General features: G+C 36.9%; 1 protein-coding gene across 10 annotated transcripts in view; it reads left to right on the top strand.

Moving 5' to 3' along the window:
* MYT1L (myelin transcription factor 1 like) overlaps window positions 1-27,685 on the top strand; it is a 294,590-nt gene that overhangs the window by 167,892 nt on the left and 99,013 nt on the right. For all 10 annotated transcript variants that reach the window (XM_071741820.1, XM_071741819.1, XM_071741817.1 and 7 more), the window contains one exon: window positions 26,488-26,861. In XM_071741820.1, coding sequence (XP_071597921.1) covers window positions 26,488-26,861 — 374 coding nt within the window. The remainder of the gene's footprint in view (window positions 1-26,487; window positions 26,862-27,685) is intronic.

Here is a 27,685-nt window from a genome sequence, read left to right as displayed (position 1 = left end):
TTAGAGCTCAATCTTCACATTTCTGTGCCTGCAATGTCAATGTTCAGTAGTGTTGTACATCTGTATAAACAGCATTCCTTTCTTGAATCATTTGTCCATGAACTTCTTGTGCAATGTTGAAAATTTAACAGCTTCAGAATACACAATTTTTCTCACATGATCTGCATTCCATTTAACAGATTTTGTACAGCAATCCTTTATTGGGAATATAAAATGGCTGATCTTTTGGTAATCTCTCTTCTGAACAGAGAGGGGCAGTCAAACCAGTGTTCTGAAACTTAAGATTTTTTTTCATTCTGGACTTTTTCAGGTTTTAAACCACTTGTGGTGTTTTTAAGAACTCGTATTTCACAGTAAATTTGATAACTGCTTTGTAGGCGGGTGTAGGGATTTTATCAATTAAATAGAAATGATATGTTTGTCATTAAGGCATTTATTTGAATCAGGAAAAATATCAAACAGCCACATGTCAGCCCACTCAGTGTTACTGAGGCCACTCAAGTGCCTTTTTTTGCTTAACAGTGTATGAAATCTCCACAGTACTCTGAAAATTAGAATAAGAAAAGTTATATGTCTGATATGAAAATTATTTTGAATTACTTTTAAACAACATACAGGATGAAATAGTTATATTCATATTTCTTTCCATAACTTTTTTTTTCGTTTTACCAATAAAAGTGGTGAAGTTTTTGTGTTTACTCAAAAGATTTGGTTAGATTGGTACACTGATTTAGGAAAATTAACCAAAATTCTTCTTAAATTCTTCTTAATTAGTTCTTTTTAAATTACTTGTCACTTTTCACTTCAAATCATGGTTTTCTTTTGTACATTTTCTTCATGTAAATGCAAGCCTCATCAGTAATTAATGAATGGCACCAAATCCTTTTCACATAGAAATTTCACGAGCAGTCAACAGTTAAATGACGTGATCCTAATAATGCCCTTTCTAGTTGCAAGATTGCATCTAGGTACATTTCCTTACACTTCATGGGGTTTGTGTGCAGATTTCAAAACCAAAAGTCTTGAAACAGTAAGAAACTCTAGCTTTAAAAAATACCTGACTCTTCTTCTTCCTAATTGCTCTAACTTTGATCCATGTGACTGTGTTTGTGTAAAATCACCCTTTTGGGAGAGGGAGAAAGGAACTGTTGTGACGTTTGGGACAATTACATGCAATTTTGAAACATAATTCTATATTTTACTTTCTTGACTTGATTCTGTTATGTCAGTACACAAAAAGACTGAAGGTCAGAGCTGTTAATTAAATGAAATTTTGAATGGAGAAAGAATAAAAGAAAGAATAAAAATTGTAAATACTTAAAAAATTATTCTTTTTGTTCCTAGTGGTTAAAGAATTTGTAGATGTTTTATGCTTTCTTGTCAACCGTATTGCCAGTCCACTAATCAAAATATATTTAGTGGATCTATGTCTTCTTTAGTGTAAATCAGAAAGTTCTTTTTTGAGCTTGACAACGTACATACCTTCTAAAGAAACAAGAATTTTTTTATCTACTCCAACCAACACCTGGCAAATTTAAGTTTTTTAAAGAATACAAAGGAAACTATTTTTCTTTTTTTCTATTTTGCTCTTTGGGTGGGAAAAACCCTCAAACATTTCTTTCAAGGAAATCACACTGTCGTACAAATTTTATGTGCTCAGGGAATTGCATATTTCAGCTGATGCCTAAATCAATTCTGTTTAGACCTACAGAGCATTTTAATGAGGTTAAGACCTTTTCATTCACTGTACCAGACTGGCTCATTGTTAGGCATGAAATGTGGTTTTTTCCACTAGATGTAGTCAGAGTTCTGCAGAATTCTGTTCTATAATATCTTGAAGTCTCTGAAATTTCAGGGGTTTGTTGTTTCACTGTAATTTTCTCCTTGTAATACTGATGCGACAGTGAAAGCCATGTTCAGATACCACATTAAACTTGAACTGAAATAAACAGACACTTCCAGTTTTTCAGACAGATTCAGGGGATGAAATATCATCAGAAGTTAAATGAGAGTTTTATATATGTATAATCATAATGTAATATAATAATAATTGTACAATACAATATGCATTGTACCCTGATTGTATTTTTAACTATGGAAGAGTTACAATGTTAGGGATAGTTGGGGAATCAAACAGGCCTTATATGTCACTGATTTTTCCTTTGAGGTGTCTGAAAACACAAAACTAGTACTGGTTAGGTAAGAGTGGTAACATCTTGTTGTACCATTTCCGTCTTCTTGATCATTTCTTTATATCAAATCTTAGTTTGAAGTGAAACCTTGTATGACTTGGTATTTTGCTCTCAGCTATTATCTTTGGTGCTTAATTTTCACTTGTTAATTGAGTATGCTAATAGGCAGCTAGGATGGACAAGCTTCTCTGCAGGGCACGTTAGGGCAGGGGAAAGCACCTTCTGTAGTGACTGTACAGGGAGTAGTTTTGGGGTACTATTGCCCAGAGATAAGTGGTATGCCTACCTTCTTTAGAACAGACTATTATTTATTTATTTATTTATTTATTTGTTTATTTAAATTTATTTAACAGTACCTAGAAACCTGAAGCTATCATGGACCCTCTAGCATTGCCTGTGGTACAAAACATACCAAAGTTTACTTTGGTACCTGTCACTTACGTCTGCAGACACCTGAGGCCAATTTAACTACTCACAGATCATGCAGTTGAAGAAATGCCTGTATCTTTGCAGTATCAAGTCTTAAAAATTAAAAATTAAAAGGTTGTGAAGTATCTAAAACCGAAACCAAATCAAAACATAAAAGTCATAGCCATGTTCAGGCTATGTCATGAAGACAATAAAAGAATTCTAATCTTAAAAGTGAAAACCAGAGCCTGCTCTTGGTAGTATTTATTTTATTCACTTCGTAGCACTTTGCGTTCATTATGCATAGCAGCATCATAATGAACAGTACTCTTATATGTTCAGAGCTATGGATTCATTTTAAACTATAAACATGGTCCAGATCCTTGAATACTTTTAGTTGTGAACAGTCCATCTGGGTATATAACAGTTACTCAAACCACACCAGAAGAGTGTTCCCAGCACAGTTTCCAGGATGTTTTTCAGCAAAACGTCTGAAGAAAAGCATAGTTTCAAGTGTTCTTTCATTGTAATTAGTAGGAACTTTGCCAGTTTCATTAATCAACTTTAGAGACAACAGGATTCATTAATCAGCTTTAATGACAAGAGGGTTCACATTCTATGTATACAAATATAAATGTAAAAGATGGAGACCAATCTCTGGTCTAAATTCTGCAGGTGCAAAGAAGACAGTAACTGAGTACAAACTGGCCTATGTTATTTACTGAGTAGATGTGATACTACACCTTACTATTGCTATGCATTTAACATTTTTTACAACACATTATACCCTAATTAGGTATGTAGGTACATCATAAAAACCCTAAGTAGATTTCATTACAAAAATACAAATTACATGCCATGGCCTATTTTAAAAGCTTCTTAACATCATAGTTTTTGGTTTTTTTTTTCTCAACTAACAAAAGCAATTAAGTTATGTAAAGGATTAAGCACTTGCCAAATAACACATTGAGAATGAAACACATTCTAACAAATAAGGAACCTAAAAGAATCTTACACTGGTAGCTTGGCACCATGTGTATTCATTCAGGATTCTTTTAATGCATTTATCAGTGCATATTTGAAATCAGATAAAGCTGTTCTATAGAAATTAAAGCTAAACACCATCTTAGTCTGAAACAATATGCATAAGATTTCAGTAAAGAATGAATTGTTAGGGCCAAATGACAAACCCATCAGATTTAGAATAGAAATACTAATAGAGCTCTCTCTATATCATGAATTTCAATTTGATTGCTGAAAATAAGAATTCAGATGAAATAAACCAACTTAAATATTTAATCTACCAAGGAATTTTGCATGCCTTTTCTTCAGTTCATATTGTGTTTGTTAGGGACTTTTTTTTTTCAGTAATCACTGTTTCCATGCCTTGTAAAAAGAAGCTAGTCTCAAGAACAAAGAGAGATCATAAAATAATTTTTTTATCTATAATATATGGATCTACCTAACCTTATAAAATATATTGCATTTTAATTTTCCACCAAATTTCTTGTTGCGAACTGGTCCTTTGTTGCTTTACTAGGCTGTTGCTGTTTCTATTGCACAGATAGAATTGTTTTGACAATCTTTTAATTTTTAAGCATAAGATTTTTCACTTCGTCTGACAGATTTATTTGTATTACTAAATACCTTGGTGTTGAGCATTTTTGTTTTGATTAGGAAAAGCCCCCCACACCCTTGGATTGCCTTGACACTATATGCTATAGTCTAGTCTATATTTTCAAGCAGAGTGAATTGAATAATCAGGTTCCCAAACTTCAGAATTAAAAGACTCAAATGCCTCAAATGTGTCTCTCTTATTAGAAAATTATTGAATTTCTGTGGCTTGTTGTGCCATATTTCTTATTCAAATTTTTTCATTTCATATACCTTTTCACCCACCAGTTTGATTGCCATGGCTGCAGCCGTGGGTGAATAATTGCCTGTCTTCACAGGAGCATGTTCTGGAGCTAAAGTCGAGTGCTTGCTTCCTGATGTATGCCTCATTTGGATTCTGCCGACAGCCTAGGGGCTGTATTATTCATGCCTTGACAGATAGCACTCACTAAAAGCATTGGAACAGGGCCAGGTACTGGCAGAGAGATAGTGGAGCATTGCAACTTGCAACTGAGAGGAGCATCTATAATACAAAAAAGAGAAATCCTCATACCTCCCTGTTACTGGTCTCACTTTGATGGAGAATTCATTTGCATCAAAATAAAATACCCTAAAAATAAATACATTTTTTTCTAAACCACGCTTGAAAGTTTAACACAATTTTCCACATTTAATTGCAAAGCTGATTTTAATTAGTAAGGCCCTGCATGTGAAAAATGAAGATTCACTTGGGTGAGTGTAACACATTGCAGTGTCTGCTGAATGCTCTAATTAATGTATGGCTGCTGTACAACAGGGTGCACTGTGGGATATTTATGAAAAATTCTGTGCACGCATCCAGTCTATCTGTATTTTAGTTCTCGAATCCACAAGAATAAATAACTTTTCCCCCTTTATTCTTTACGAGACATCATTGTGCATGCCATCACTCCATCCATAAACTTTATGGCGTGCCTGTCCTTTTTACTATTTGTCAATGATATTATAAATCAGAAGCCAGAGCATACATATTTTAACATTAATTTGATAGCAGAGCATGGTTGCATGCTGTGCTGAACCCATAGTCCACTGATGCATTTGTGTTAAAGCCTAACCACAGAACAGTGAGGTCCTTTTTGTTCCTTGCTTTTATACTGTAAAAAATCTTACTGAATGCTGGAACTATAGATAAATGTATATACATTTCTGCCTGAGCTGATAGTCAACCTTTATCATAGTGTGAAATAATGATAAAATGATTCACTGTATATTTGCCTGAGGAAAAACCATACTGTGACACTGCCTGTGCAATTTAATTCTATTTCATTTAATGGTGTGTTTGTGAAAGGTCCTGGCAAGTTGTGGCAAATACCAAGAATAATATCATAAATGCATTTTTTATAAAGTGATCCACCAGACAGAGTTTGTAAAAAATGTTAATAAAGAAAGCTTCTCTGCTTTGCTAAATCCAGCTAAAGAGAAATAAATAAGTAAGTAAATAAATAAATAAAGTGAAAGAGCATAGGGATTTTCAAACAGAACACTGCAAACAATAAATAAATGTGCTGACAGAGAATCCATAATGTATTAGAGGTCTGTATTGGCTGCTGTCTGGATTCAGCAATATATCCTTTGTCTGATTGTTGATTAATGATTACAAAGGTGCAACGGTAGGGCTGAAATGTCAACCAAATATACACCAGCACCTGGCATGTGGCTCTGCATGCGAGTGGCCATTGTCTGGAGATGACTACACAAAAGAATCTGAATTCAGTTCTTCCTACCCCTGTCTGGATGGCGAAAAGCAATATCAGAGGCACCAAGTTGCAGGATCTGCATTTGCCAAGGATATTAAAGGGCAGGGGCTTGGGGAGGGGACAATAAAAAAAGATGAAGAGGCATGGAGAGTGCTGACCCAACTGTGCAGCAAAAACAACAGCAGATTTGGGATGCACTTTCTGCAGTGGGTCCCCAGGGTTGTGTATTGCTGAAATTATATGCTTCTGAATTCCAATGGCAGGTTCTGGGCATGTTTCTCATGCAGGAAAGCATTTAGAGGCAGTGTTTTTTCTTGAAGGATGTCTGTAGGCTCTGCCATCATCCACAAAATAAATGAAAGCTATGCAGAAAGCATGGGAAAGAAAACTTAAAATAAAAAATAAAAATATAAATTAAGAAATAAATAAATAAAGCATTCAGTAAGAGTGGGGACATTCAGGAACAATGGGGATCCTCTGAGTAGTTATACATGTTTTATACATTTTTTTATACATGTTTTTTATTTGGTTGGCCTGATAGCTTTGCTGAGAACATTGTGTTCTTTTAAAGAAGAAATAAATTGCTTGAATTTGAATGATTTGTCCTTTTTTAACGGAAAAGAAGATCTACAGAGCTGATTTGCACATGATGGGCAACACATTTTATCTCTGTATGCCTCTGTTTCCCCACTTGTCAACAGAAATTCAGGCATCTTAACATGTAAAAATAGAAGCATATATGGGGGTTATTACAAACACTGTGCCTAAAACTGTCTTTGATATTTATCTGATATTTTAAAAAAGATGTGTTAAATAACCATTCATGTCAGAGGAAGTTTCATCTTACATTTCAGTGCTTTTTTTTGGTGTTTTTTGGATCAGAACATTTTTCTGGTGGATAGAGCAAAATTAAGGGATTTGTAATGATAAGACAATTTTACATTTAGAGTCAGGTCTATTTTCCCTATTTCGTTTGTTGTGAATTGTTTCTAAAACATTTCTGAAAAAATACTGATTCTAAGGTTAAAAAGTTGGGAGTTTTAAGATATCTGTTTATTAATTTATATTTTACTGATAAAGTATTCATGGCTATTACCCTCAAATTAAACCAGAAAAGCCATGAGGAACACCTTGTGCACTGCATTTGGAATACTACAGAGCTGCCTACATCACCCTACCAACAGTTCTGAACAGCAGCACTGTGTGTCCCAGTATGATTACTGGTGAATACTGGTAGCTGGATAGAGAGGGATACCCATCTTACTTCTTGCTACAGTTCCCATGACAACACAAACAACATAAATGACTGAAAAACTTATCCACAGTTGGTACCCAGGCTGTCAAAGAATAGCATTGCCCTGCACCTTACTGTCCATCTCAGGGAAAATTATCTGAACTCTGCTAGAAGAAAAAAAAAAAGAAAAAAGAAAGAAAGAGAGAAGAAAGAAAGAAAGAAAGGAAAAAAAAGGCATATAAAATTACTGGTAAAAATTAAATAAAGTTACAGACAGCTTTTTCTTTCAGAAATCCATATTTTATGAGATCAGGCATCCTAAGTATTATTGTGGTAGCAAAAGAACAAAAGAATATGAAGAAAGGAAGAAGCCAACTCAAATATGAAGGAACCAGGAACCAAGATTCCTGCCTTCTACATCTTCTAAATCACTAGACCACAACAGCAGACAAAACCACAGAGTTGTATATGTAGAAATAAGAAGAAAAATGAGGCATAGAAAAATAAAAAAAATTGAGAGAACAAAAGCTAGATTGTAGGGGAGAAAGAAAAAAAAAGAACAATTTGATGAGGTTCTTTTTCCCCTGAAAATACACTATGATGTGGCTTTAAAGACTTACATTGAAGTTTTTCAATAAGTTTAGACAGCTCTTTCAAAGACATCACTTCTTATTAGTGATTCATATAAAATGCTGCTTCTAGTGGTGTCAGCTCAGGACAGGGAATGTCGAGGTACTTCTGATCCATCTTTAACAATAATAAATCTAAATAAATACAATCACAGTATAGAATCAAATGCTGAGGTCTTACATGGCTCCTGAAGACATCCTCAACACTTTAAAGCTTAGGGTACTGTAAACAGTGATAACTTCAACCAGATTAGTGGACCTACTAATCTAGTTTCCTGGATATCCACCTGAATTACCTTCCCAAGAAAAGCTTGGGAAGCTTTTGAAGCTTACTGATTACATGAAAAGGGATTGTAGAAAGTCCTTTCATCATTTGCAAGAACCAGCTGTGCCACGCTCTAAATAGGCAGGGGAGAGTGAAGAAGGGCCATAACACCCAAGAGAAAATACTTCTGTGATTGAAATTAGGACTCTGTCTTAAATCTGTGACAACATTTTTAATAGTAGAAAGCCAAATAAGATAGGACAGAATATGGTTGGTTTTAAATGCCAATACCAGCCATTTAAAACAGCTTAAAAAAAGCTCACTTCCCAGGACCGAGGACGGATTTCACTGCCATCAATTATTTATTTAATGTAATGAGCAGGCCACTAACTTGGATGAACAAGTAGAGAATGAATGCTTTCTGTCCAACTTTCTCATGAATGAAATTCACTAATGATATACACCTGCTACTGTTTTTCACACTTAAAATGTCTCCAGGAGGAAAGCTTACCTGTACTTTGTGAACAGGGAATAGGTGTTCAGAATAAAAGCTGGAGCTCAAAACTGACATGCATTCAGCTTCTCCTTTAAGTCACTGAGTTGAAAGGGTGGTCCTTAATCACCCCTCCTTTATTTTGTATCTAACTTTGAAGTCAAACAGGAACTTTTAACACTAAGCTTCTCCAAATTGCTAGCGTTCTGACAGAAAACATTTATTCAGGTCTCTTGATACCTATTTCATGCTAAATAAGTTATAGCACTTTTTTTAAAGTCCTCCAGTTTTTCATCTATACAAACATAGCACTCACACAACTATTTTATTCTTTATCAATAGAAGTTAGGATGCGTTTCTCCCATTTTCTGTGAACTTGCATACAAAGAAGTTATGATATCAGGAAGTTTATATTCTCTTTTCTTGATCTGTTCTTATTTTATGGGCAATAATGTATCCAAAAGGAAGAAAGAAGGGGGAAGAATATAATTTTATAACTTTGAGCAGTCACTTGGAGAGAGAAGAAGCCTATTTCCAGTCTCATTACCACTTCATACAGAAGACAGACACTCGTTTTTGAGAGGAATGGAATGAACCCTCCACCAGTAGTAAAGAACATGTAAATATTTTCTTTTGCATGAAGTATTAGAGAAGGCACTCTCAACCCAGATTACTGTATAACCTCATGAGCAAGCAGTCTTCTGAGGTCTAAAACAAAGCTTCAGTTACCCCTGGAAAAAGAGGGTATTAAACACTAATTTCTCACAAGTTTCTTTATGCTCTAGATTAGATAATGGATGAGTCTGGAATCACGATTCCTCCTCTGACTATATCTTAGTCAAAGGGCTGAGTTAATCTCTGTTTCTGTAAGAAAAAGGAAGGCTTAAGGTGATTAATTCTTTTAGCAGAAATTCCCCACTACTGAAAATCCCTTCCTCCAGCCTGGATTACAGGGCCTAAAGTTAGGCTGTGTATTGAATGTGTCCGTGTCCCTGGGTATTAGAAGAGGAACAGACAAACCTCACTTGGATCTAAGAATTCACTGAGCAGCTATACATAGCAACAGGGGGCTGCAATGCATTCCCTCCCTGGGTAAACCAGCAGTTCGTGACTCTCTGCTACCACACAACAAATTCCTGTCACAGCCAGAAGCTGAGTCATGCCTCTGAATTCTACTCCAGTGCCTTTTGCTGTAGGCCAGTTCATTTCTACAAAGATTAGCAAATGATTATTTGCTGTTGACTATTTGCAGAGACAATAAGAACAATGTCCTAGAATACACCTCTTTAATGCAGATCTTGCTTGGGCATGGTGATCAATGAGGATCAATGGTTTATTGGTTCTTAGTAATGCTTAGTAAGGACTGCTTCAGGAGAAGGGGACAAGCATACAGTAATCTCAAATAAGAGGATATACTATATGTCATGACATACATGATGAATATTCTCCAAAATGAGTATTTTAGATCTTTGCATGTTGCTAGTCACCAAACAAAAAACCTGATTTTGAAACCTACTTGTCAGGGAATTCTCAGGATGTCCCATACTTTGTGAAAGGCAGTAGAAGATACAACGTCCCAGATAGATGGATGGCTGCTCTGCAGCACTTTTACTATGCTAACTGTATTTTATGCTCATAATGCTTTTTATAACTGTAAATTTCAAAAAATTTCACAATTTTCAACACAGTAACCTCAGTACATTGATGATGTTATGTATTTGATTTCAAATGACAGCAGAGATCGCTTGGCTTATGATATTGTAATATATTCACAATGGCACATTGACTTACAAGACTGGTCACAGCAGCTTCTTACCGGCACACATTTATAGTGCACAGGAGTTTGGGATGGAGGGTGGAAAAAAAATAGTTTTTACCTGTATGAAAATGCAAGAATTATTCCTATGGAGTGTAATTGCATGATACTATTTTGAGCAGGGCTTTGGATTTCACATTTCTAGACCACAGACTATTGGCTCTTCTTTTAATTCCATGTAATACAAGAATACACATTCCAAGTGTATTGCCAGCTTTACTGTGTTCTGTCCCTTCCACAACAGCAAGCTAAGAACTTGGTTTGGTCCTACTGGCAAGGAAAGTCTTTCAGAGTCATGGTACTGTCTCTGCAGCACTTGGGAGTTCCTTGAGAACACTTGACATGCTCAGAACTGACATGGCCTGGCTTTGCTTAGCTTGTAAGACCTAAAGAGATCCCACAGAAAGATGGACTCAGAAACTGAGTCAGAGTTATAAAACAAATATCATTTTAGAAGGAATGTAAATATATTCTGACAACTGTGTTGATTTTATATCTTAGAAATGAAGCTTGCTGCTTCCAGTAATGTTACTAAAATGATGTAGGAGGAAGGACTGAACACTGACATTGAATAAAAGTGGACCACTGCTTTAAAAGGTCAGCACTTAAGCAAAATTATAAAAAAGAGGAAATAATTAGTTTTGTCTTCCTCCTATGATTTTGATTTTTCATAGAAAATTTTAACTGTCAGCTTTAGAAATTGATATGGACATCTTGGATAGAACTACAACAGAACTAACTATCATTGTTGGTTATATTTGCTCGTATTTTTTTTTTTTTTTAACTTTTTAAGTATACTGTGAATTAAACTGATGTGTTTTGTAAGCAGGAATAGAATTTCATTACTCTTATGCCAGGGCAGTATGTAATGTTGCTCTAAAAATCTATTAAAAAAAAATAACTTCCCAGATAGACAAAAATTTCTTGCCTCATCTGTAAAACAGAAACTATACGGAACTCCCTAATTATTAAGCTGTAAGGAAATTTAGAATTATCTGGTGCAGAGTCAGGAAATATTTAACTACGTCTTAAGTTACAGTCTAACTTTGCATGATTTCACATAATTTCAAGTGACATTATACCTAAGCAGCTTTTAATCCCTACCTCCAAGACCCTTTAGGTAGTATGGACACTACAGTATCTTCTGATACCTGTCCCACCTTCTGTTTAGTACATTAACCTCCTAATTAGAGAGTGAGAGAATAGTTTTCCATCATTAAATTTCTGCCTTTTATTTTCAAAAAATCACATAAACCAGAATATAAGCACCAATTTCCAGAGCACAACTTAAATAGAGGTTAGATACTCAGCTTTGAGTGTCGCCACAAAAAGTTCAAGTCTGTAGTTGATCAAACTTGTAACTGAAAACCTATTTCTGTATGCCCAGAGGTGCTGCCAACTTAGCTAAGCTGTGCTGCTGAGTGTTTTCTACATGCCTGAATGTTTGAGATTTGCAGACTGCATGTACTTATCCCAGCATCTTCAGACTCAGTAGGCACAGCAGGCATTCTCTGCTCACACTAACATGCAAGGACAGCACTGATTTCTATGGACAGCCCAACAATAACATCACCTTTCACTGAAAAATTTGTGATAGTGATACATCCTGAACCAAGAACGAGAATGCTAACACAGAAAGAAACATCCTGCTTCATTCTGTTTGGGCTCAAGCACATTTTTAATTACCAAGCCAGAGTCATACCAAAAACATGACAGACAATGACTGACTAGGATGAGGCTGCCTTCTGTCCTGGCTGTTCAATCCAGGCTGTGGACAGCAGGAGAAAGGAGGTTTTCTATAGAGAGCAGAGACAGAGAGAGAAAAACTAGTTTGATGATTTAAGTACTCATCTGGTGGAGCCAGATTTGGAGCTATAACAGGTTGAGCTGCTTCCACAAAAAAAAAAAAAAAAAAAAAAAAAAAGGCTTTTTTTGGACAATTCTTTCCACCTGAGTTGTTAAAAAAAAGGTGGAGAATAATACCACACTGCCTTTATCAAAACAGACATCAGTGCTACATGCATGATTTTTGTATCTGCATTGGAGAGCATCTTTTTTGGATTGTGAGCAGTATTTTCAAGATGATACCTGAGTCAGAGTTGCCAGTAGATACATATGTCAACAGGAAAGAAAGAAGTGATATTGGAAGCATTCTTTCATGGTATTTCATGTTTCTTAGCATACATACACCACAGTCAATGTGCTTGATATAGTGACTCTCAGGCTTATATCTGTGTGTGTTACAATGGAGAATTTATTCACAAAGGAACTTAGTCATCTAAACTTAACTACTTTAAAGTTAAATGTGCTCACATTTTATCTTTCCAGAAATATTCCCATTATAGATCTCTGCATCAAATATATAGGGACCATTTTTAAAAGTTATGAACACATTGCTAACCAGCTTTCAATGAGACATAAAGCAATAATGATTGCAGTGTCTCAAATTATTAAAAAAAATCAGAAGTAATCTTTGAAATGGCATACACTTTTTAAAAAGTTGCCTTTTCTCTTACAAGACTAAACGAATTTATTTCTTTCTTGCCATTTTTCTGGTACACATTGGTATTTCCAGCCATTTCCCAATTTTACCCTTTGGCCCTTGGACAGTACATCATTATGGACCTTTCTCTATTCAGTCTTTGACCCTTGATACCTTTCCTGTCTGTGCATCTTTAAAACTAAGTAGCTGAACTTCAGAGAGGGATAACTGCCACATTTCCCTGTGGGATTTAGCTATAGGATGTATATTGGCAGCATGGCAGCAGATTTTCAGTGGAATCCGCCATTTCCACCCACAGCCCAGCTGCCACATTTAAATCATGCTGTGTGGGGCTTCCACTCCCTTGGGAGGCTATTTTCATTTTCCTTCAGAGATTCTTCCACAGTCTAATAGAAATTACTGTCAGCTATAAAAAGTAACATTATATACTGTAGTATTTTTTTTTTCTTAATTGTGATATGTGTCAAGTTGAAGCCTCTCTATTCTGGACTATAATGTGGTGTAATTCAGTAAGATTATTTTTTTTTTCTCCTGAACAGGTGTTCTTCCTTTCATCAGTTGTATCAAAAAAGGCCAGGTTAAGGCCAAGTTCATTTAGGTCCATATCTAGACATCTGGCTTTTGTAGTCATGTGATTAAGACAGTACATAAACTTTTAGTTTTCAGACCAGAATATTTATAACTATCCTGATCATGAAAAAAAAAAAAAAAAAAAAAAAAAAGAGAAAAAATAATGGGTTGAATGGAGGAGATTCAGTTTTGTCCCTTGAGTCTGCCAGAGCTTGAATCAATTTCTTTAAGATAGGTAAGCTTGTGTTTTAGTGGAAATTCTACTTGCAAGACCCCCTGATATTACAACAAAGTAACTTCTATGTGCTGCAGAAAAAGCCTAGTTCAGTAGCTTATTAGCACAAGCAAATAATACACCTTCCAGGGTGTAAGTCATGGTGCGAGGTGGGGTGTGTGCAGTAGCATCTTTTTTGAGGTGAGAGTAACAATAGCAAGTACCTGCCTTGTACTTGCATGGAGTGAAAAAATATATGCCATTATACTTGTGTCTCTTGAAGGATGTACATTTAGTGCCACACTGAGCAATATTTAGGAGAAGGGAATCGTGTATGTCTACCCAGATTGGTCTAGTGCACTTCTGATAGAAGGTGCTAATAGGAACTCTTAATATAGTGTCAAAAATGACATAATACTGAAATAGATGTGTCCATCTAGAGCAAAGAACATAAAGTTTTGATTGTAAGTTTGTGCCTATGTGCATTACTAAACTGGCACACACAAGAAGTAGCATCAAAATTTTGTCCTAGAATTTAGTCAAAGGAGATACAATGATAAAGGTATTTTAGAAACCCTCTTTATATTAAACAGATTTTTATGGGAACTTTTTTGGTGCAGAGCCCACTAAGAAAGAAAGCACCCTCATAAATTAATATAGAGGATAAACTTCCCGTTCCTTCATAATAATTTTTGCTAACTGCATATTAATAAAGGTTAACATTTTTACCAAGGGACCGATTCTAGCTACAGCTCCATAATGCAATATAGAGAACACTGTCATTTCTATTCTGTTTTGGAATAATCATGTTTTCTCTGTGTTATGAAAAGGCACAGTCTTATTTCTGTTTTTGAAATAGGAAGATTTAAATATCACAATCCTCTAACAAGAATTTAGAATATTTCACACTTGAATGACTCCTAACCAACCATGCAAGACAAAGAATGGTATTCTGTAGCTTATGCTGGAGTTGATAATCTGGTACAAAAGCACCGAACTGGTTGCAGCTTGTATCACTTTGTTTTTGTCATTTTTTTCTGTAATTTCATATGTTTACTGAAAACATTGCTGTGATAGTACACTGCTCCATGGTATTATTACTTTCTATTGGCTTTATTCTGTAGCTATCAGCTTTCTTGATAAAGCAAGATACTTATTGCTATAGTTAAGGAAAATTGTTGTAGCATGTTTCTTAATTCTGTGCCATCTTTCCCAGTTAAAATTAAATGGGGAGCCAGTGTCATTGTGTATCTTAGTAGAGATGATGGGAAGACTATTTGTGATAGGAATCAGTAGCTGATAGACTTATGATAGTACATTAAAGACTTGGCAAAATTATAGCATACACAATATATGTACATTAATACATATATTGATACATACTTCATACACAGCATGATAGAATGATAGTTTGACATGCTGTGCTGTGTTAAATATGATCTTCTGAGCCTGGGTCTAGGCATGTTGATTCTACTAATACTTATCTGGCCATGTTGTTAAATGGTTGACTGTATAACTACATGAATTGTTTCTGGCAGCTTATTTCCCTTGATTTTTGAGTGCTTGAACTTAGCATGCTGAATTGCTTAAAGGCAATTACATTAAAAATATTGGAGTAAAAAGATTTCATATCATAGAATTATAGAAAGTTAGGGTTTGGAAGGGAGCTCAAAAGATCATCTAGTCCAACCTGCACTCTCAGAGCAGGGTCATCTACAGGAGGTCACACAGGAATGTATCCAGCTGGGTTTTGAATGTCTTCAGGGATGGAGACTTCACAGCTTCCCTGGGCAGCCTGTTCCAGTGCTGTCACCCTCACAGTGAAAAAATTCTTATATATATATATATGGAAGGCTATATTACATTTTTACTGGAGCCTATGCTCCAGTTTATAACCATTACCCCTTGTCCTATTGTTAGTCACCCTGAGAAAAGCTTGACTCCGTCCTCCTGTCACTTGCCCCTTACATATTTATACAGATTTATAAACATTAATGAGGTCACCCCTCATTCTTCTCCAAGCTGAAGAGACCCAGCTCCATCAGTCTTTCCTCATAAGGGAGGTGTTCCACTCCCTTAATTATCTTTCTGGCTCTGCACTGAACTCTTTCAAGCAGTCAAGTGCCCGGTCCTTCTTGAACTGAACTATATTTTTCTCCAACAACTCAATCCCAAACATATACTGGTACCACGGGTTGTTGATCGTGCCCTAGGCTCAAACACTGTGACTATGAAAAGATCTTCTGTAACTGATAGGTGCACTCTTGTAGTATATTCAACCCTTTCGAATTGGTGAATGGTTGTTTATGAACTTTTTCCATTTTAAATCATGCTGTCATGAAAAATAAACAAATTGGGTCCTGCTCTGCCCTCTACCTGTAAAAAGGGTCGTTACCATTGAGGTTGAAAAGAGGTTACACACAAATCTGGACATCTTGGCAGCTCTAAATACTACTTTGAATTTACTCAGTGTAGACAACCTCATTTTTGTCCGTATGTAGAAAAACAGAGGGGTTCCTTTTCCAGTGTTTTTGTTGATTGTTTTTCCAGTTTAAATTTCTGAAATAAATGTAGATTTCAGGATTTTGAGTTAGTGCAGAATTAGTCACTGGCTTTGCATGTTCTCATTCTTGTGTGTTACATCTAAATCAACGTCAAAGCATGCAGAATCAATCACCACTTAGCAAAACTTGATTATATGCATTTCATACAACAAATCGATATGAGTAATTAAACCTGTGCTCTTTGAACTGTCATAATTTCTGTGCTCTGTCCCTGTATTCAAGCCTCTGGCAACAAGGCACAATCATCTGTGGCTTCTGGCTCTTGAACACACAGTTTAGCTGGGTATTTGCCTTCTAAGATTACAGTGCAACCATAGCATTCATCTGATATTGGATCATGCAGGTAGTCTTGAGAAGGTAACTGAGTGATAGGGAGAGGAATTTTTCATGTTAAGTGATACAGCAGCTGTGGAAAGGAAAGAAGCAGGGTTCTGGTTTGTTCTTTATATAAGTATTGTAATACATGATTTTAAAATCTGCTAGATACTATCTTTGTTGGGGATGGATATATAATATTAAAATTTTTAAAATAATAATAAGTAAAATCTTGGATTTCTGCCACTATTATCAGTTAATCACTGTTAACTCCCTGTGAGTTATCGCTGGAGAGATAGGCAAAGTGTCTAAGAAAGGTGAGATGAATTGAATCCTAGGAGGTTCCAGTTTTTCACAATTTACTTATGAAGGGAGCTTAACATGACATCTATAGACTTAATTTTTAGAAGCTCAGTAGTAGATGAGAGGTGAGACCCATCCATGACATCATAAGCAATCAGGTATAATATTGATTTATTTATCTAAATACTTTTGAATAATCTACAACTGCAAGGCATGTACTTTGTTAACCTGTGCTGCCACGTAAGTTTGTATTCTCATGGTTTGTTAGATTTGTTTTTACATCTTGCTTTAAAAAGAGCTCTCCAGGGTTTAGATTTTTCCTATGTATTTATATCTAGAAATACATTACTGTGCTTTGCTTTTCTTCACTCAAGTTATTGGGATTCAACCAATGAAATACAGTTATTGTTTAAATGGCTAATTATTGCAAAATTGAAAGTTTCATTGCCGTTGCCATGTCCCAAGAGCAGAGACTTTGCTAATGGGTAAAATGATGCCAGAGGGCATATAGCCAGCAAGCTTCCCACTCTTCATCACAGGATTCAGTTTACACCAGTTTGGAGTCTCAGTGAATCAGAATGTACAGGTGCTTCACACTGGAGGTGTAGAGGCTCCAATTAAATAAAAGATACTCACTTTGACCTAAGTTACTATAACTGTATTGACTACATCAAAGCTAGTCTGCTTTATTTTGTTTAAAAATACATATTTTAATATTTGAATTTCTAAAAAAGAAATCACAATTTTTAAAATTCCCATTTACTTCTGGCACATCATTCCATTCTCATGTTATTTGTTGCTCTTAATTTGTTATTTGTTGCTCTTAATTCCTTCTTTCAGTGCTGTTTTTTAATGATGCACATTTTTATTTAGGGCTTATTTAGTTAAATTATGTTATACCATGAGTGGATATGCAATATGTTTGTGGTTATTCATGTGCTTAAAAAGGCTCTGAAGTGCAAAAGGATCAAGTCATTTGTTAGAAGTGTTATGAAGAAAATATCACCTCTTCTACTTTTACCTTTTGAGATCCAGAAGGCCTCTGGCCACTTTTGTAATTTTTCTTACTGTTCCATAATACAATACACAAATATTTTAAACTCTAGATGGGAAAAAGGGATAGAATATTCTGTGACTCAAGCTAGTACCTGTTCACGTAGCTTAATATTTTTCACTGAGCTGAAAGACTATTGTATACATACCTAGTCTGTAAAGTCAAACTAAACTTCTATCTGGTACAAATAAATGAAATAAATATTATGGGTTTTGACACTGCTCATATAAAAACATTTCCTGATTTTAATAATCTGATTCATTGAACCAGAAGCAGAGAATCATACGAAAGTCTGAAAGACAGCAAGACTGTAGAGATGTTTATTGTATTTTAAAAAGTATTTCATATTTTTACATATTTCAAACATTGTAGTTTTAGAGTATAAAAAACTCAGTAATTTGTGCCCACTTTAAAAAAAAATAAAAATTAAACATGTAAATGTAGATGGGAATACAGATTTTCCAAAGCCCTGTCTCTGGATTGTTGCCTAACTCCATTTGAGAAGACAAGAGTGAGGGCAGTCATTCTGTAAGAGGCCTTAGGTTCTATGGTCCTATTGTTGAGGCAATGATTACAAAAACGGTGCCCTAATTTTGAGACAGTATTCAAAGCTCTGGCTCAGTTGCCAGGAGGCTCCTGGATAGCAGATATGGATTAGTCTTCTACATTGGGATTCATAGCAATTGGTTAGAAGCACCAAATCCAGTGTGTCCTGGCTTTGTCTGGTAGGCTGGAATTATCCATCTCTCTCTGTGAAAAATAAAGCAAAACAAAACAAAACAAAGCAAAAAACCAACCAAACAAACAAACAAAAAAAACCCAAACCAAAAACAAAACCAAAAACAACCAAGCAACCAACCAGCCAAAACCAAACACACACACACAAAAAGCCAACCCCCCAAAACCCAAAATTAAACCTCTCCCATGTCCTTCTTGAACTTCAACTTGTTGCTCTTCCCATTTTCACTTCTATAGCTTGGTCATTAGACTACTCAACAAAGTTCTTTACATTTCACAGCCTGGGAAGGTTTGACTCAGGACATACCATATTCCAGGACATACAAGTATTACGTGTGACTTCCGTGGGGTAGAAAGGAATCATAATGAGTGTGGCTTAGAGAGGAAAAATAATTTCCCACAAAAAAGGTTAACGCTACTGCCTCATGTTTATTACTGTCCCCTGGATTTGCTGCTCATTCCTATAGTAATTTGGCATATATAATCAGTCATTTAAATATGAATTGAAAATGATTTCAAGCTGAAGGAGTTTATTCTTGCAATTCAGTAGGCAAATCACTAGACTGGAGTCAGTCTCTTCTGAATTGCTGTAAGTCTCTCATTCCTATCAATTCAATGGTCCAGCTTCAACAAGAATGCTACCAGCTTTTCCTCATAATAGTGCCTCGTCTGCTCACATCCTTCTGAAGCACAGGGAGATCAAGCTGTAGGATTTGGTAGAATGCAAATATTTATTTTCTGGTCAGCTCCTATCAGTTGATAGTGTCAGACATTTAAAGCTAAAAGTAGCCACTACTTTGAGAGTGATATAATAGGATGCAGTGTTATGGAAATTAATTGGGTTAACACATTCTTTAAAGATTGGATTTGTTAGAAAACTCAACTGCAAAATGCCTCTTTTCTCAGTACCCTCGAAGTCTTCAAAATCTCTGCCTGAAGCCTAAAGCAGAACTTTGCTTCAAAACAGTCTTCCAAATTTGCTACCCTCAGCTGTATATGATGAAATTCCACCTCAGTGCCACTTCAGATATTAGGTGTTTCATTAAATGTTTTTGATAACTTCACTAGGTTTATGAAAAAATAGAATCAACAGAAAAGGAATACAAATGAAAAAAGAAGGCTGGTAAATATGGCAGATACAAATCACTTTGTCTAAAATAGGTATTTAAAGTTTACTTAAGCTTTATTAGTCACATAAGCTCCCTTTATAATTCATATAGGAAAATAAGACACCCTAAGAAGAAAGTGTAGCCCAGATGTAGGTGTCATAGCCCATCTTTAATGTGTGAGTTGACATATCATGGAAGGTAAAATGTTTATCAGTAATCTGAAAATCACTTGTGATTTTCTGGTCCTATACTATATGTGTTTAAAGAGGTATGTTGAATTGTTTTAGCTAGAAATGATCATACTAATTTCACTGAAAATTATATTGTATTACTGGTAAAATATATAATAATCATAAAGTACAACTCTGTGAAAGAAAAGTATTTTCTAAAGAAATGTCCTACTGAGGGTGGTATCAGTGAGCAGCATCATATAATTTTAATGAAGAAAAAATTCATGAGAGTTGAAAAAACTCCATAAATCATCTTCTAACTAAGGAGTATAAATTCATACAGCATTTCTTCAATTTCTTCAGTTATTAATATCTATATATCCTCTTGGAACTTAACACTATAAAATTCAACAACATTCTTTCCACAGGCATTATTCGTGAAAGATTCCAAAAAACCAGAGATGACTGAGACAAACAGCAAATCAGTGTGGAATATTCAAGTCTGTTTCAGGAAGCCCAAATATATATTCTGCTGAAAGCCAAGAGCTGAAGTGAGAGGGGGAAATAAGACAAACACAGCTGGCCAGGGAAATACAGTGAGCAATAAAAGAATGGATAAAATCATACAAGGCAGGCAAATCAATGAGGTAATTTCTTTGAGCAGGGATAAACAAGTGTAAAACATAAGCAAAGAAGGGGATGGTCACAAAAGCCAAAATTGGAAATGGAGAGAAAATTGCAGAGGCTATGAGGACAAACAATAACAGATTTCACAAGTATACAAGGAACAAAAGGTCAATGGAGAAACTGTTGTCTCTGTATGTTATTGGGAGGGGAATTTAGTGGCAGAGGCTGCTGGGAAGCCACCACTGCTTTCCCCTCAATGTGTCTAGCAGAGAGACTACAGGGAACATGCCAGAATCTCAGGGAAGTGTCCTGGAGGCAGAACATAAAAAATTAATGAAACAAAGGATAAGAGCAGAACAGGTTAAGAAAGAAAAAGAAGAAAATAGGGCAGCTAAACAGTAGGCTTCAGGTCTGGTGGCCTGTTTCTCAGGTTTCTGAAAGACATGGTGTCATGGTTTAATGCTGGGCTGACAATTAAATGAATGACAGATGCTCTCTGTTAACCCTTCTCCCTTACAAAAAAGGGAAAGTAGAGTTGCTTAGAAGTGTCTTAACTGAAAAGTGAATCTACTGGAAAGAAAATCATTTCTGTCCTAGCTCAAACCAGGTCATATGGGCATTTTTTTTTAACTCTCTCAGACTGTGAAGTCTGTAATACATGAGGTATACAAGCTATGTGAGGTACATAGTTAAAGAGCAGAAGGAAGATAGTTCAAAATGGTATTTAAAGGTTTTATAAAGCAAAATGCATGCAGTGGTATCTTTGTAGACTATAAATACAAGCCCAGGTAAAACCAGATCCAGAACTGTACAGACAATGGGCAGCACATTGGTACAAGCTCATCAGGAAAAAGTCTACAGAAGCTGAGTTAATGTAATTGATCTGCTTGGAAAAGTGATACACTCCCAAGTCTTTGGTGCTGGACCCAAACCATAATACTAGTGTTTGTTTGCATGTGCTCTCAGTTTTGATTCTGTGAGCAAAGGCAGTAAGAACAGATATATACAGTGAAAAAATAAAATGAAATTCACAAATTTACTTGAGTAGCTAAGTTGCACTTATTTATTTTTTGAGATTTAAAAAAGCATGAAAACTGTTCAGGCAGCTAAGTGGCATTGATTTCCATTGATGGTTATGCACTTTCTGGAGAAGAGGGTGCTGAAGGCTGAATCCCAAGTAATATTTTACATTCTCAAAACCTTCATAATATGTTGTGTAGAACTGCATAAAGCCATGAGAGAAAAAAAAAAAATTAAATATGACCAAAAATGTCAGTGACAAAAATTTTCTTTCTGGCTTTGACCAATATTTTGTATATAAAAAGTCAAGAAATTATGTTTAGATCCCAAATAATGGAATTAAAAAATTAAAAGCAAAATAGTTGTATTTGTTTTCCTACTGTGTTATTCTACTGTTTCTAAACTACTGTGAATTCCAAAGGGGATTCTTTTGGGGGATTACTCTATGAAATCTTTCGCAAGCATTTAGTGTTCTTAATGGAACAGAGATAGAGGCAGGATGGAATTAATGTTCTGGTTTTAGTGTGATGAAATTCAAGTTTGCTTTGCCTCCAGTGGCCAAAAGTTTTCAGAGTTTCACATCTGCTGATGCCCTTTAGTCTTTGTGGATTAATCTCAGAGCTGCCTGAAATGTTACGTTTATGCCTTATAGTGTTCTAAGAAGTTTATAATAAGAGGAAGACATGAAATAGCCAGGATTGCTGGGGCTAAACCAACTCACATCCTGGAAAATAAAGATCAGTATTTTGAGAAAAGAGTTCATAATGACATTGAAGAAGCTATGTTGAGCATAATATGCATCACAAGGACAAGCAACAGAAATCAAGAAAGCTGCATACACTCAATAAATCCTAGCATCTTGGATTCCATTGAACTGATATGAAAGTTTCTAAAATCTGCCTAAACCTCAGGCTGTGACCCACTTCTGTTTTCCAGGTTGCAGACTCTCTTAGGCACATAAATGAAACAAGTTTCTCTCTAATTACTCAGTTGCTTTCCTAGGCACTGCATACACTCTGAAATTCCATCTCTGAGGAAAAATTCATCTGCTTTCTCTCAGAGCTCCATGTCAAGAGTTTAAACAGATGGCTCCATAACTCCCTGCAGAACCAGGAGAAGCTACAAAATAAATTTATAAATTTGCTGTGCTCAGAACTACAACAAACAGTGCTGCTCTTTTGCCCCAGGTTTTCAGTGCTGTTCATACTCATGGAGGCTGACCTCCTCTTTCTGCCCTGATTGTGTTGATGTGGGATATTTTCCATGAAAATATGTCTCACCTTTCCTCTTCTTTCTGAGGAGCTGGGTCCTGACCACGAGGGGACTCACAGGCTAAGGTGTAGGAGTCACTCATTCGGCAGTGAGCAGTAGTCGTGACCTGGGGACAAGGATTTCTGCCAGATTTATAGGCTTTACTTTGAAGCCTCTTTGGAAAGAAGCAAATATAGCCCAAAGACAAAGCACCAGAAGCTCAGGCATTGTCTTGTCCCAGGTTCAGGGGTCTTAAAATTAGTGAAGGATTAGGCCTTTGCTTGCCTGCTGTATATCAGAGTGAGCTTCTTGCAACCAGCCGTACAGAGGCTCATCTTCTAGAGTCTTTCCTAGGATATGTCATATGACCTGCTGGATGGAATATGTTTTTGGAATCTGGAGGACGTGGGCCTATTCCCCCTCTGTCCTGCACCTTCAGGACGCAACTTTGGTGTTGTTGTCTTGTAACTTTATCCCATTCGGGCTATTATCCCTTACTCATTCCCATATGAGGAGGACTGGAAACTGGCTAGACTGAAGTACTTAACACTTGCTGAGTATTTTTTAATAGTGTTAATGGAGGGAGGTATTTAATTTATGCATACTGGATTAGACTTTAAAGGCATCTATAGACCCTCCAAAGGGAGAGACCTGCCTATGATGTGTAGAGATATGTAGCATGTTTGTGATATCTTTTGTGAGTGTACATGTTTCTTAAATATGTGTGTGCCAGGCAGACTGAATCAGCCCAGGCTTAAAAATTTAGGTAAGAAAAGTGCTAAGTTGGACACTTAAATAAAATGCTTCTTAGATCTAAGTAGTTGCCATCTTTGTGGTCCTCCTCTGGGCTCCCTCCAACAGCTCCATAACAAAAAGTACAACAATGTTACATAAAATAGGAAGTTATAAGTAGATCATAGAATAGAATCATAGAATCGTCTGGGTTGGAAGGGACCTCTGAGATCATCAAGTCCAACCCTTCATCCACTACCGCTGCAGTTACTAGACCATGGCACTGAGTGCCACATCCAGTCTCTTTTTAAATATCTCCAGGGATGGAGAATCCACTACTTCCCTGGGCAGCCCATTCCAATGTCTTATCACCCTCTCAGTAAAGAAATTCTTTCTAATGTCCAACCTAAACCTCCCCTGGCACAACTTGAGACCATGCCCTCTTGTCTTGCTGAGAGTTGCCTGGGAAAAGAGACCGACCCCCACTTGGCTCCAGCCTCCTTTCGGGGAGTTGTAGAGAGTGATGAGGTCTCCTCTGAGCCTTCTCTTCTCCAGGCTGAACAGCCCCAGCTCCCTCAGCCTCTCCTCATAGGACCTGTGCTTGAGTCCCTTCACCAGCCTGGTTGCCCTCCTTTGGACCCGCTCCAGCACCTCAATCTCCTTCCTGAACTGAGGGGCCCAGAACTGGACACAGTACTCGAGGTGTGGCCTCACCAGCGCTGAGTATAGGGGCAGAATCCCTTCCCTGGACCTGCTGGCCACGCTGTTTCTGATCCAGGCCAGGATGCCATTGGTCTTCTTGGCCACCTCGGCACACTGCTGGCTCATGTTCAGCTTCCTGTCAATCCAGACTCCCAGGTCCCTCTCTGTCTGGCTGCTCTCAGCCACTCTGTCCCCAGCCTGTAGCGCTGCATGGGGTTGTTGTGGCCAAAGTGCAGGACCCGGCACTTGGCCTTGTTGAACCTCATCCTGTTGGAATCAGCCCAACTCTCCAGTCTGTCCAGGTCCCTCTGCAGAGCCCTCCTGCCTTCCAGATGATCCACACTCCCCCTTAGTTTAGTGTCATCTGCAAATTTGCTGATGATGGATTCAATCCCCTCACCTAAATCATCAGTAAAGACATTAAATAGAACTGGTCCCAACACTTATCCCTGGGGGACACCACTAGTGACCGGCCGCCAACGAGATGCAGCACCATTCAGCACCACTCTCTGGGCCCGGCCCTCCAGCCAGTTCCTAACCCAGCACAGAGTGCCCCTGTCCAAGCTGTGGGCTGACAGCTTTTTCAGGAGAATGCTGTGGGAGACGGTGTCAAAGGCCTTGCTGAAGTCCAGGTAGACCACATCCACAGCCTCCCCCTCATCCACCAGGCGGGTCACCTGATCATAAATGGAGATCAGGTTGGTCAGGCAGGACCTGCCCTTCCTAAGCCCGTGCTGGCTGGGTCTAATCCCTTGTCCATCCTGTGGGTGCTGTGTGATTGCCCCCAGGATGATTTGTTCCATAACCCTGCCAGGCACTGAGGTCAGGCTGACGGGCCTGTAGTTTCCCGGGTCCTCCTTCTGGTCCTCTTTGTGGATTGGCGTGACATTCGCCAACTTCCAATCATCTGGGATGTCCCCAGTGAGCCAGGACTGTTGGTAGATGATAGAGAGAGGCTTCGCGAGCTCTTTGCCAGCTCCCTCATCACCCTTGGGTTGATCCCATCTGGTCCCATAGACTTGTGGGGATCCAAGCAGTTCAATAGGTCACTGACTGTTTCCTTCTGGATTACAGGGGGGCTGTTCAGATTTTTGTCTCTTTCTACAAGCTCCAGAAGCCAGCTGTCCTCAGGACAACCTGTCTTATTGTTGAAAACTGAGGCAAAGAAGGTGTTAAATACCTCGGCCTTTTCTTCATCTTTGATAACTATTTTCCTGCCCATGATCCTGCCCAGATCTGCAGAAAGGACTAGAAAGAATAGTTTAGATGTTCCAAAACTACTTAATCACAGGGAGAAGGGTAAAAACCAGTGTAGTTTGAGTAGTCTGAGTTTGATTTATAATCACATGATAAAAAAAATTCAAAGAGGAAGTTCATTAAACAGAAAGTAATTTGTTTGTGCAGTCACTTGTAGGAATGAAGGAGTTACACCAGGGTGGTCACATTCAACAACACAGACTACATGACTTGTGTCATATACAGACTATATGAGACATTAAAATGACTGACAAGGAAGTGATACCCAAATTTGAAAAGGTTTACTTCTTTCACCAAAAAAAAAGGATTTTCTTTATTATTTGCTTTTTTTAAAATGTAAAAGTACTTCCAACACTGTCCATGAAAATTAATTGGCACTAGTATTGGGGAGCTTGCTATCCCATATACCAGTCTTGTAGAATATAATGGAGAATAACAGTGGAAATTGTAAAAACAATTAATCACTTATAATAATAACAACAAACAACAATGTTAAGACTTTGGTTGTATTTTCATTATTTAAACAGCACAGAAACATATCTTGATTGCACACAATCAACACTGTGCTGAATGTTGCAAAATTCTGAAGCACTGCTTTATTCCTGATTGTTTTACTGATAGTCAACAGGATAAAATTGCTAGGGTTTTTAAATGATATTTTTCTGCCTTTAAAAAGAGTGTAAAATGCATAAGAGATAAAAGAATTAGAAAGAAAAAACACATTTGTATCTGTTATGCTGGCACATATGTGTGACACTTCCTGACAAGTAATAGTTGTTTGCAGTTTCTAATTGTTCTCCACCTTGGTCATTATTGCCTGAGCAGCATTTTGGTTTGAAGATGTGTATTTTGAGAACAGCAACTACTTTTGGTGTAGAATTAGAATATGTGACTAAATTACATGAGTTATACAATGTAAACTAAAGAAATCTGCAGGAGAGTGAAATAATTTGCATCTTTTATTTTTGCAGTGTTTATGGCTGTCCTTTGGCGAAAAAACGAAAAACACAAGATAAGCAACCCCAAGAACCAGCCCCCAAAAGAAAACCCTTTGTGGTTAAAGCAGACAACTCTTCAGTAGATGAGTGCTATGAAACTGATGGAACAGAGGAGATGGATGAAAAGGAAGAGGAAGAAGAAGAAGAGGATGAAGAAGAGGAGGAATATTCTGATGATAATGAGGAACAAGTTGATGAGGAGGAGGATGATGAGGAGATAGATCGAGAAGAAGAAGAGGAGATTGAAGAGGAAGAAGAGGAGGATGAAGAGGAAGGGGAGGATGTGGAGGATGAAGAGGAGGAGGAAGAAGAGGAGGAGGAAGAAGAGGAGGAGGAGGAAGAACGTGGTAATAATCAGAGTATTAGTAAAAAGTAAACAATATGTGTTTTCTGGGTTAATCTTCTAGTGTGGTGTATGAGGAATTAGCTGTGTGGTTCTCATTTAAGCTAACGGAAGTCATGCAGGTAAATTTCTCTTCTCCACACTGAAAATATACCCCACTGTGTTCTCTTAACTTTTATTTTAATAAGTCTGTCTTCCAAACATTTTTTTTAATACGCCAGCACTCACATTTCAAACAAGGAGGGTGGAGGTGTGCTTGTTCTAAAAATGCTTGAATAAAATGTAATCCTAGTGGCGGATTAATGCATGCAGCTATCAAGATAATTTTCATGAAGGTACAAGCAAAGCATCAGCTACAGCTAGGTGCCTGTACTGATCATTTGCAAGTGTATTTTCTGGATCTGCTTATATCATGTCAATGATTGCCCACATAAATGCTGTCACAAGTTTACAGAAAAAAATTGTGAGCAAAAATGGGACTTTTCCCTTTTAAAAATTTTGCTCCATACTTCCCCCATGCCCCAAGAAATTATTCAGAATGAACTATTATAACATACTTTGGTTCTTTGAGACTAAAATGCCATATACTTGAGTTGATTCTCTTAAAAAATAGAGTGCAAGGTTTACATAGATAAAGTCCTTTGAAAATGAATATACTTTGGTTATAATACCATGGCATAAATTCCATGTAGAAGTACAGGTCACTGATAGTAACCAAATTAATGTAGTAGCACTGTGATTAACCTATTAATCTTTCTCTTTCCTGGGGGGATATTGGACTCTATATAACTGGTATTTTCCAAATTTGTGATCAGTATCCATTTACTG

Source organism: Heliangelus exortis, chromosome 3 (assembly GCF_036169615.1).
Source record: "Heliangelus exortis chromosome 3, bHelExo1.hap1, whole genome shotgun sequence".
In the NCBI taxonomy this organism is placed as follows: domain Eukaryota; kingdom Metazoa; phylum Chordata; class Aves; order Apodiformes; family Trochilidae; genus Heliangelus; species Heliangelus exortis.
This window is presented reverse-complemented; position numbering and strand designations above follow the sequence as displayed.